Source organism: Prionailurus viverrinus, chromosome C1 (assembly GCF_022837055.1).
Source record: "Prionailurus viverrinus isolate Anna chromosome C1, UM_Priviv_1.0, whole genome shotgun sequence".
NCBI lineage: Eukaryota > Metazoa > Chordata > Mammalia > Carnivora > Felidae > Prionailurus > Prionailurus viverrinus.
This window is the reverse complement of record NC_062568.1, coordinates 84,889,692-84,902,246: the sequence shown is the minus strand read 5'-3', so window position 1 is coordinate 84,902,246 and position 12,555 is coordinate 84,889,692. Positions and strand designations below refer to the sequence as shown.

The following is a 12,555-nucleotide window of genomic DNA, read 5'->3' as shown; positions in this document are numbered from 1 at the left end:
TTGAGGGCACATTTCATACCACTGGAAAGCATTAACAATACTGATTCTTGCATCTGATCCCCAGAGACTCTTATTTAATTAGTCTGGGGTGAGGCATGGGCAGGTGATTCTTTTACTGACAGCTAAAGTTGAGAATCCACGCTAATAGCTTTGAAACAAGTGACCATTTAGTTCCTTGACACACAGTCCACTTCTAACTCAGGCTTCACTATTTTAACATATCTGTTCTTATTTGCAGAATCAATTTCCAGAGACTCTGTTTTGCCCAACATGAGGACTACCAAAAAAAGTTAAAAGGCTCTTTAAAGATGAAGTGAGAATCTTCAAGGCCCTTTCTAATTATGTGTTTGCCTACATATAGTTTCAACCTAAAATGTGCAGTTACCTTGTAAAAGCAAATGCAAGTAAAATGAATTAGGTTTTAAACAGGTGCTAATGAATTCCACTGAATTTTGACCCTCATTTGCAAAAGCTTCAACTCCTAAATACAACCAGAAGCGTTCCTTTTTTATTTTTAAGTCTATTTATTTTGAGAGAGAGAGAGAGAGAGAGAGAGAGAGAGAGAGAGAGCGCGCGCGCAAACAAGTGCAAGCAGGGGGAGGGGAAGAGAGACAGGGAGAGGAAAAATGCCAAGCAGGCTCCGTGCTGTCAGGGAGAAGACTGATGTGAGGCTCAATCTCATGAACTGTCAGATCATGGCTTCAATCTGAAACCAAGAGTTGGATGCTTAACCGACTGAGCCACCCTAGGTGCCCCCGACCAGAAGTATTTCTAACCATTGGATTCTCAGGTTTTAAAATCCAAATTTTGGTACTATTTTCAGTGAAAAATAGTAGTTATGAAATGAAACAGAAGTTGTTCATGGAGCTAAAATATAAAAACAAAATAAATGATGGTGAGTCTTCTAGTAGGATTAAACCTCTGGGAACTTGGCTGATTCCAATGGGAAAAGTAAAATATGATCAGCCCAAATATTATAATGATGCCTAATAAAACTGGGAATTAGTTGAACTTACATTCATTTCTAGATTACTGCCAAGGAGAATGACTTTTTATGATGCAGTAAATTAAACAATTTATAATATTTTTGTCATTTTGCATTTACTGCAGAGATTTTTTTTTAATTTTTTACCATTTATTTATATTTTACAGAGAAAGAAATACAGTGTGAATGGGGGAGGGGCAGAGAGAGAGACAGAGACACAGAATCCAAAGCAGGCTCCAGGCTCTGAGATATCAGCACAAGAGCCCAATCCAGGCCTTGAAGCCACAAACGGTGAGATCATGACCTAAGCTGAAGTCTGACGCTTAACCAAATGAGCCACCCAGGTGCCTCAATGCAGAGATAATTTCTTTTATGAGAGTAATCCATGTCGTTCTCTCTTACAACTTTATGTTTTTTTAATTTTTCAGTGTTTATTTGTTTTTTTGAGAGAGAGACAGAGAGAGCGCAGGGGAGGGGCAGAGAGAGAGGGAGAGAGAGGATCAGAAGCAGACTCCAGGCTCTGAGCTGTCAGAGCCTAACACAGGGCTTGAACCCATGAACCATGAGATCATGAATTGAGCCAAAGTTGGATGCTCTGGGTGACTCAGCCATCTAGGCATCCCTCTCTTAAAACTTTGAAAGTAAAATTGTGCCCACTAGAGATTCACTATCAGCTTCTTTTACTGACATAAATTTTGATGTATAATGACAATCTGAAAGATAAATGTATGTTACTACATAGAGGAACAAGTTTGGAGAGGACATGTTCTTATCTTATAAAGGGGAAACAGTACTGAGACTACCCCATGTGGCTTATTGATACTCTATAAAGTTTGGCGATATTTCAGAAGCAAACTGACAACTGCACTTCACAGTTGTTCCTATCCAGTGGTATACTGGAAGCATCTAATACCAGCTTACAATAACCAATTTTTAAATTTTCAAGGATTCTAAGAATTAATTATTAAGGATACATCCATTATTTAAAATAAACTATATGAATTTTATTTTGCTCTTGAAGTTAGTTATGTCTATTATATCTGTATTATGGAAACACCATGCATTGGTATGCACAACTTTTCCCAAATCCACACGCAAAAAGTCACGTGAGCAACTTGATATTGGCCATGACAGGAGTATTTACCCCACAAAAAATAGGTAAACATTAGATCATGGCTCCCCCACGCCAGGAGATCTTAAAAAATTTACCAACCCAACAATGAACAAAACTCATTATAGGGTATACGCACATTTAATTAGATAGTCATGAATATGGATCTGTATCATGTCATGTTCTACTCCCAATTTGAACCCAATCCATGACTCCCAGACAAAGTCGACCTGAAATGCCTGAGTTTTAGTTTCAAGTATAGCTGGATTCATAGCCTTGTCCTTCTATTTATTAGCCTTGTGATCTCAAGCAAGTTGTTAAATGTCCCTAATTTTTTACTCCTTTATCTGTAAAATCTAGACAATAGTATGTTTCTCAAAGATGTATTGCAAATATTCAATAGGATATATGTGTCTGAACTTCCTGCAACCTTTTTTTCCCCTAACATCATGAAAAGTACAAGTCAGATCAAAGACCTAATTGAAGTTCTCTAATGAGCTCATTATGTATTTTCCTATTCTATAATGTTTTCATGGACTTTCTTATCTGAATTAGACTTCTCTGTCTTTACTGTTTGCAGGTTATTCATTACCCTTTTGGCATATTCTGGAAGGAGATGCTGAGAACAGAAAAACGATCAAGTTTTCCTAAATGATAGAACTTCCTAGATGCAGACCCAGCCACATGAATAGTCCGGACATTAGAAAGGAAAGGGATACATTTTTTTGAATCCCTTAACTGGCCAGGCTTTGAGAATTCTACATGTGAAATATAAAAGTGACTGTTATTGTGTGACTGTCTATTACTTTCTTCTTCAAAACTGCTATTGTCTTCTTTACAGTGTCAATCAGTACAACTTACTCATCTATACTTTATTCAAAGGTTACAACTTTTAATGTCTACAGGGACTTAATTGTCTAGTATTAGAAAAATTTTAAAGATAAAATTTTAGATAATGGAACCCCTAAATAGAGCCTTTTAAATTGAGGGATTAAAACAAAGTCTTCTTATTTCCCAACTGTTAAAACTATTATGACATGTAGTTAAATTATTAAAAAAAAATATGCTCAATTGCATTATATTCTAATAAATGTGCTATGGATATCTAATATATGTTTCCCCATTAGTAATTAAAAAAATGCATATCCATGCCTGAAAGATTCCACAAGTTCTTAGAAAACCTGGTTAATTTCCTTACTATGTTTCACTATACATCACTTTGATAAATGATAATAAAATCTATTGATACATGGGTACAAATGAGAATAACTAAATTTGCAATTTTATGTAACAATAAAATTTTTTTTTCCAAAAGAAGGATCAGTTGAAAGTGACTAGAAATTTTACTATTAACAAAAATACCTTAAACTAATAACAGAATTATATGACTCAATGCAAATGAAACAAATGGATTGACAACTATGTAATCTCAGCCTGTATTGTTTATTGCTCCAAGAATATATCATAAGCATGTCAATGAGAAACTCATAATTTAGTCCAAATGCTACCCAATGAGCTACTCTATTTGAAAAAAAAAAATCATTACGGACATAAGATTGATAATAATGAACATTTGAGAATATCATATTAAGTTTGTAACTACTTCATAATATAATCCTCAATGTTGGGATCCGTTTTATTTTGGCTGAGAATATGGTTACTGACTCATGGAATGGATATATTCCAAAGGTATCACTAAAGTACACACTCAGGCCTAAAAGGCAGTAATAAAATGTTAACAGATCTTTTGCCTTGTTGACCAGTATTTATAAAGAAATAAAGGGCCTCTTAAGAGAGACAAAATGACAGAATTTTCTCTTTGACATAGCCTCTACTAACAGCATGTTTCACAGACAACTTACCACAAGATGCCATTTCATCTGTCTGGTCACCACAGTCGTCTTCCCTGTCACACAGCCAGGCTCTGGGAATGCAGCGCCCATTTCCACAAGAAAATTGGTCCAGCTGGCATGTTCTGGCTAAGATAATCCATTAAGGTACAAATAAGGCCTTTTGAGTAACATCCAGGTAAAATAAATGATGCAGTAACTCTTTCACACATAAGATATTCTATTACTTTATTAGATAAAATATTTTTAAAGTAAATTTTAATTTTTTGATACTGCCAACTTGCTCATCTTCTCTAAAGTTCACGTGCTTTGCCCTTCAATTTCAGGTACTGCTAAATGACAAGATATTCAGTAATCCTCACACATGTCCACAAATGAAGCTATGAATTCATTACATCACAATTTTTGCCTGGCACATGCTTATGAATATACAGTTGAATTAAATTTCATCCAACTTTTAATTAACAAAAAAGAATTTTACAGAGTCTATGTCAATAAACCAAGAAAACTTGCTGTCATGTAGTAGGAAAGATTTGGAGATTATATTAGGGTATCTAGTTTCTAATCATGGGGTCAGAATTGTTCTTTTCCTCTAACATTTCAATGCATTTATTTCTACATCTCAAAATGATCCAGTATATGAAACAAGAATGCAGAAAATATTTTCTAAAACATACATTTAGCTTTATGATGGACTTTTCAAATTCACTTTTCAGCATAGTTATATAAAAATGTGTAACTTTATTTTCCTTCCAGTTTTTATTTAAATTCTAGTTAGTTAACATATAGTGTAATATTGGTTTCAGTAGTAGAATTTAGTGATTCATCACTTATATAATAAAATCTATAACCTTTTAATCAAAGTATATTAGTAAACTTTGCTTTGGCCTCTCTCAAAAGTTTCAATGAACATACACATGGAAACTTTCTACCTTAGCCAAAAGCAGCCATTTTGATTGTTCAGTGAAGGGGTTATTGTTCTACAAGGAATTGGTTACCATTTTCTATTACAGTCAGGTCAACTTTTGAAAGCATGAAATCCTAGATAGCTACCCTAACTCTTCTCCCAGGCCTTAGTAACATACTTACATAGTTAGATATTTTTAAGTGTTTAATTCTCTTTTGTCTGTCTGAGATACAAATTTGTTTTCATGAGTATTGGTTTCCTACCACCCCCTCTTTTTATTGGATCAGAGAAAAGAGTGGGAAATTGTAGGAGGGGGATTCTTCCACCTTTTATTAATATATGGGTTAGATAAGGATTGGACAGATGAGGAACAATTAGGGTCAGAATTTCTATAGCTATGATAAGAGAACTTTACCTAGTTCATAGATTTCTTTCTGTTTTGGGGCTTAAGAATCAGAAGGATGTGTTTCTGTTTCATCAAAATTCCAATGAACTAACAGTTGGTATAAAATTGAAAGTGGTTCAAAGGCAAGTCACCCAAACACATTAAAATGAGTCTCCATGGGGCGCCTGGGTGGCTCAGTTGTTTGAGAGACCGACTTCGGCTCAGGTCGTGATCTCGTGGTTTGTGAGTTCGAGCCCCGCGTCGGGCACTGTGCTGACAGCTCAGAGCCTGGAGCCTGCTTCTGATTCTGTGTCTCCCTCTCTCTCTGCCCCTCCCTCACTCATGCTCTGTCTCTCTCTGTCTCAGAAATAAATAAACATTAAAAAAAAATTTTAATAAAATAAAATAAGAGTCTCCATAAATCAGGGTTTCAGAGGTCATATAAAAAATTTCTTAAAAGTTATATGCTAGTTGTCTCCTTTTAAGCAAAGTGTAATTGCTATGTTAAAATGTATATATATTATTAGTGAACACTGAAAGGATCACTTAAGAAAAATGAAAAATTACTGGTTTGATTGGACATATTAGATTCAATGTACCATTTCTATCCTCAGTGTCTATAAATTAGAAATTCCATAAAATTGGGGCGCCTGGGTGGCGCAGTCGGTTAAGCGTCCGACTTCAGCCAGGTCACGATCTCGCGGCCCATGAGTTCGAGCCCCGCATCGGGCTCTGGGCTGATGGCTCAGAGCCTGGAGCCTGTTTCTGATTCTGTGTCTCCCTCTCTCTCTGCCCCTCCCCCGTTCATGCTCTGTCTCTCTCTCTGTCCCAAAAATAAATAAACGTTGAAAAAAAAATTAAAAAAAAAAAAAAGAAATTCCATAAAATTATTACACTGTGTATTCTGCTTTGTTTATATGGATAAGGGTTCTGAATCTAAAACATTTCACATAATATTTGAGTTTTCCCTTTTTACAAGTAGAGTGTTTATTTTACATTATTAGATTTTAAGTATCTCAACAAACATGTATACTGCTGAAGTTTTCAATGTTGACATTTCAACCAGGATTAAATATTTGTTGTCTCATTTGGCTAGCTATAGATTTTCTGTGAAATTATTCTAACATTTAGACTAAATCAACAGAGTTCCTAGGTAATTTCAATAAAACTATATCTACTTGAAATACACACACACACACGTACATAGTCCATATATATATACGGATTAGCCTAGAGAAGAATGAAGACATTGGCATTTAGTTCACTTGGTGGGAAGAGAGGGCATCGAGGTATGAGGAAGATTCATGTTTCTTACATGTCTGTATTGTTTCACTGATTGCAGTAAATACTCTTTACCTTTTGAGATTCAGGAGAAATTTAATAACAAAGGTTTCTTTTGTTTTGTTCTGTTTTTTTCCAATTCTTTCTCCCTTTTTCTTCCAGCTCTCCCTCATTATTTCCCTCTTTCCCTTCTTCCTTCTTCTTTTCTTTTTTCTCTCCTTTCTCTCTCTTTTCTCTACCTTTCATTCTTTCCTACAACTCTCCTGTCTTCCCTCATTCCCAACCTATTTCATTCCTCAGTCTTTCTTGTGTTTTTGCTTTAAAGAAGGATATAGAATTAAATAGTTCATTTCATCTCCATTAAATTCTAATTGACTCATAATAAGAATATATTAAATATCCCAATATTCCAACATTCTTTTATCTGATTTTTTTTTAATGTCACAGTACTCCTTGTCGTTCAGGCTTCATTTTAGCAAAGTTTTCTCAGATTTCTTTCATGAGGATCGCTAAGATGATTATAGAGGAGAATGAGAACTCCTAAGGACCTGTTTCACATTGTGTGTGGTGTGGGAATGTATGTGTCACCTCACTAACTCAGAAGCTTAAGGAACGGTTATGACCTATTACACCAAAGAGTATTTACTGACTTATTATTGAGGAATAGTATGCCCTGAGAATCTATGAATTTTTTGTCCATTCTAATCATGGACTAATCCTCTGCTTAGTCCACCAAGGAAATTTAAGTCATTTCACATAAGAAAAAAAAAATGCTTCATTCTATAAATCTATAAGTACTTTCTGTCTCCATGATATAATCAGATTGACTAAAACATCACTTTCTAATCACTGGATATATCATAAAGATACAACCTTTACTTTTTCAGTTCTTGTCACCATCATTTCTAAATTAGTTTGGAGGTGAGATTAGCAGAGCAGCCCCAGAGCAATCTAATTTTGTAGCAAATGCTGCTGTAATGAAGAGGAAATTTACACTTCTTCAGTGGAATTGTTTATCTAGCAGTGAGTGAGAAATCCACTGTCACAACGTGATTTTTTTCTACTCATCACTAATTATACTTCTCCTGCTGTCCTGTAGCAGTGAGAAATCCCACAATGCACAGGAACAATAAGGAGGAAGAAGACAAGAGAGCTTCACACATTATTCCTAACCTTTGCTGTATTTTAATCAAAGCATTCTACTTAAACAAAACATATGTCATATCAAAACATACTTTTCAATTTATCTTGTAAAGAAGTTTCATCTTTAATATATCAGGTTTTCTTAATTCAATTGTATCTATTTAGTTTAAGTTTACTCAAAATTTGCGAAAGATGTGAGAAGAATAAATATTATATAATCTAATTACAATTCCATACTGTGGGGAAAAAATCTCATCTGAAATTGGCTAGGCTTTCATCTAAGTATCATCATCAGTGGCTATGAGGAAAAAGACTTGAAACTACTTCTCATCTTTGGCCTCTGGGTCTCTCTCATAAGTACAGAAACATATTTTCTTTTTGTGAGGAAGAACAAGCACCAAGCTCCTGCCTGTCAGCTCTTTTCTGCCTGCTGTACATAGGTTGTTTCCTCTTCCAGGCATACCCTCCAAGCCCCTACCATCCTCTATGGACTTGACCTCACCCTCAGCAACTATGCCAATCAATCGTTCCTTTTTTTTCACAGTGAAATATTTCTATCACATAGAAAAATATAAGACATAATAATATTAACACCTGTCTACAATCATATAGCTCTATCAAATTTTTTTCCTATGTTTACTACAGACTATTTTTTGTTTTTTTTCAGAAAAATGTATTATAGTTATATTTAAAATCTCCTATGTAATTTTTTCCAATCATATATCTCCCTCTCTCTCTTTTTATATGTAACTACTATTCTTAATTTCTTATTTTTATTTCCATATTTCCATTTTTATTTCCATATTTAATAATCCATATTGTTATTTCCATATTTCCATTTATAAAGCAATAAACACATATAGATTTATTTTTTTTTTTTAATTTTTTTTCAACGTTTATTTATTTATTTGGGACAGAGAGAGACAGAGGATGAACGGGGGAGGGGCAGAGGGAGAGGGAGACACAGAATCGGAAACAGGCTCCAGGCTCTGAGCCATCAGCCCAGAGCCTGATGCGGGGCTCGAACTCCTGGGCCGCGAGATTGTGACCTGGCTGAAGTCAGACGCTTAGCCAACTGCGCCACCCAGGCGCCCCGATTTTATATTTTTATATTTCATATAAATGGTACTAAATCACTCATAATCTGTCAACTTTTGGTTAACGTTCATTTTGAAATTAATTTCTGTTGATATTTAAGCTCTTGTTCATTCATTTTAAGTATGAAGGGCATTGTATTATGTGAATATAAAACTATATGTGTTATATATGTGAATATACATATATTTGGTGTTATATAGCCATATATAAATATATATATATATATATATAGTTTTATAGTTTCATATATAGTGGATATACATATATTTGTTTTTCCTGATAATGGTCATTTAAATTGTTTCTAATTTCTCAATATTACCAGCATTAGAACAATAAAATTGTTACTTGAATCGCTTTGTACATAGGTATTAAGAGTATAAATCTAGAAATGGGATTATAGACTTGAAGGTATGTATGTGTCTGCATTTATGGATTTGATCAAATGCTTTTCAATGTAGAAAAACAATTTATATAACCACCAAGAGGGTATGATGGTTCCTTTTATTCCACAATCTTGTCAATGGTTAATTTTATCAGATTATTTTTCCTCCTTAAATGACTTGAACTATTATACACATCTCTTTCTCTTTGTCTTCCTTTTCCTTTTTCTCTCTTTCTTTTTTTTCTTTCTAAGGCTTAGCCTGGATATCACCTCCCTCAGGAAGTGATCCCAGATAGACAAAGACTAAATTAGTTTCCTTGTGCTTCTATTTGTAGCTCATTTTGAATTTTGCATTAGAATGACCTGTTTACATGTTTTCTCCCCATCTTCATTCAGCTTTTTAAGGAAAAACATAGTGTATTTTTCCTTATTTTATATCTAATGTCATGATAGATATTTATTGAATTAGCAGATTCATGGAGAAATACCAAAGGAACAAAACAAGAAATTAGCTTCTTATAGGAGAGGATTTTATTTTAGATATAAAGTACTCACAATGATAAAAGGTACAGGACAATGGATTCAATTACAAAATAATCCCACCCTTTGGAAAATCCTTTATCTATGATATTTTTCCATGTATGTAATGGCCCAGACAGGGAAATTATCTAATGAATTTGCCATATATTTTTTTTTCAGTATGATTAACTATGTGACATATTTATTTATTTTGGTCAAACAAAATGAAAATATATTGTAACATAACAACATAATTTTCAAAGCTAAAAGGCATATTTGTTTTTCTCCTTATTCAGTTTCTTTTTTTTTTTTTAATTTTTTTTTCAATGTTTATTTATTTTTGGGACAGAGAGAGACAGAGCATGAACGGGGGAGGGGCAGAGAGACAGGGAGACACAGAATCGGAAACAGGCTCCAGGCTCTGAGCCATCAGCCCAGAGCCCGACGCAGGGCTCGAACTCACGGACCGCGAGATCGTGACCTGGCTGAAGTCGGATGCTTAACCGACTGAGCCACCCAGGCGCCCCTCCTTATTCAGTTTCTTAAGGCATACAGAGACCATAATATCCACTATAAATATACTGTAAAGAAGACCTGGTCCTGACTGGCAGACTTCAGCTGGCATCACTAAAAGTGGCACTTGACGTGCAAAAAGATTGTGCCCTATTTCCTAGTGGACTACAGGTATAGGGTTTCCTGGAAATCTCACTAATTAAGATTAAATAAGATTGATTTATAAGTAGCTAGTGAATCCCAAACGTGCCTTTAAGACTCATGTAGAAACAAGCAGATTCTAAAAGTCTAGTAGAGATGAAAAAGACATGGTATTATGAATTGAGTCAGCAATGCTTTTTCTTTTAAAGTGAAAACAGACCTATCTGTTTAGGATGTAATGAAACATAGTCTCAGAATTATACCTTAACCTTAAAAAATAATAAAATTGTACCAGCTTAGAAAGACGCTTCATTATAAATCATAGTCATAATTGTAAGAAGAATCTGGGCAAAATCAAATTGACCATACCTAAAATTCTAACTGATAGAATAATATAGTTTGATAACAAAATTATAGGCTTGGAGAATTAATCATACATCGAGTTTCCCCTAAACTCTTACCAACGATGTGAGTTAAGGCAAGTGCTTTCTCCCATGCCTTGGCTATGAAATGAATGGGCTCGAAGGGAGAGGCTAGGACTAGAGGGTCTCTAGGGGTTCCTTTTGATTAGGTAGTCCTTTGTAAAACAGCCTTCCATGACACACAAAATATCTTGAGAATAATCACTCTAAAATACTGAAGCAGAGACAATAGGGGCAAGAGAATCGCCCAGGATCCTCACTAATATGTAACTGTGGATAAAGAACTGAATATAAGATGCAGGTTAGGATTATGGAATGGCAACTGTTTTGCTCTTTCATTGTTGTTTAGTAAATGATGAAAATCTGTTAAGGAAATATTTTCTAGTTAATTCATACTCTGGGAGAGCAGAGAGAAGTATACAGGGAAATAGCACTGCACAAAAGTACAAGCTTTCCCAAGAGAAAACCAGTGGCCCAACTTAGAGTACAAACCAGGCTTCAAGAGCTTCGGGTCTTTTCTCCACATGCTGCCTTTACAGTTTTCAGTAATTGGTTGCAATAATTTTTATTTAGTGAGACTTATTTTGGAAAATAGAGGAGGGGAAGAGTTGATACATTTTGACATTGCAGTATGTAATGATTGAAAACAAATTTACTAATCGTATCAATATGAGTCATCAAATACAGTTCTTTTCATTGTTTAAAAGGTAGCTCTAGGCTGCTGCTAGTCAATATTATTTTTCAACACTTATCTGACTAATCATGACCTTTCTGGCGATCTGTTGTAACTTGTACCACAAGCTATATATTCTCATTCAAAGAGAATTTGATTAGGGATTCACAGATTTATTACAGTGGGATAAATTATATGGCAATGTAAATAGGCTTCATGATCTTGGGACTTTCATGAAAAAAAAAATTATCCCCACATAAATAATGTCCCAGGAAAAGAAAACTATTTACAGAGGTATTCTGTAGCAGACTAAATAAAATAAATACATAATTTTTTAATGTAAAAGAAAACAAAACAAAACACACACACACACACACACACACACACACACACACACACACACACACACCAGTTGTCCTTGTGAGATGGCCTGTATCACAGCATGCTAACAAACCTTAACCTCCAATGCCAATTAAAATTTAGCAGGAACAAGTCTTGTCCAAGTAGTCTATTGACACTCAACCAATATGGATAGATAAAGTGCCAAATTACTTTGCAAAGCAGAGTCATGCCCAAGAATTAAGTAAAAGTTAATTTGTATTCTAGCTTTTGTGGCATCCAACTCTGAATTCATTTACTACAACAATAATAAGATCATCAGCCCTAGGAAGGTTCAGCTTAGTTCAAAGCACTGACCTCCATTTTTTTGGAGACTAACTTTGGAAGGGATCTATGTATATATTCAAGCAAACCTTTACCTGCACAGGTTTGATTGGATTCATCTTCATTGCTTCCACAGTCATTAGCTCCATCACAGAGCCATCTCTTGGGGATACAGCGATTATTTTTGCATTTAAACTGATCATCAGGACAGCTATGATTGACTGGGAAGGAAGGGAGGGGTGTAGGAAGAGAAGAAACAAGGTTATTAATTTAAAATTGGATAAATTATGATTATTTTAAGTTATAATTACAGAAAAGTCATAGTAATTATTATAGTATAATAAATGCCACAGCTTCTTTCATTCATTGTTTCATATTTTGAGGAAAGTATTAATATTCTAGGCTGTGTTAAAATATAATACTTTTATGAAGACACCAAGAAATTAAATCTCACATAAAAGGAAATATATTAATTTGTTTAT

At 34.5% G+C, this 12,555-nt stretch overlaps 1 protein-coding gene across 1 annotated transcript in view; it reads right to left on the bottom strand.

The window, feature by feature from the left end:
- LRP1B (LDL receptor related protein 1B) overlaps positions 1–12,555 on the bottom strand; it is a 1,903,200-nt gene that overhangs the window by 720,677 nt on the left and 1,169,968 nt on the right. Inside the window, exons 17-18 of the mRNA XM_047873645.1 lie at positions 12,169–12,294; positions 3,959–4,075 (exon numbers count right to left, since the gene is read on the bottom strand). Of these exons, the coding sequence (XP_047729601.1) occupies positions 3,959–4,075; positions 12,169–12,294 (243 nt within the window). The remainder of the gene's footprint in view (positions 1–3,958; positions 4,076–12,168; positions 12,295–12,555) is intronic.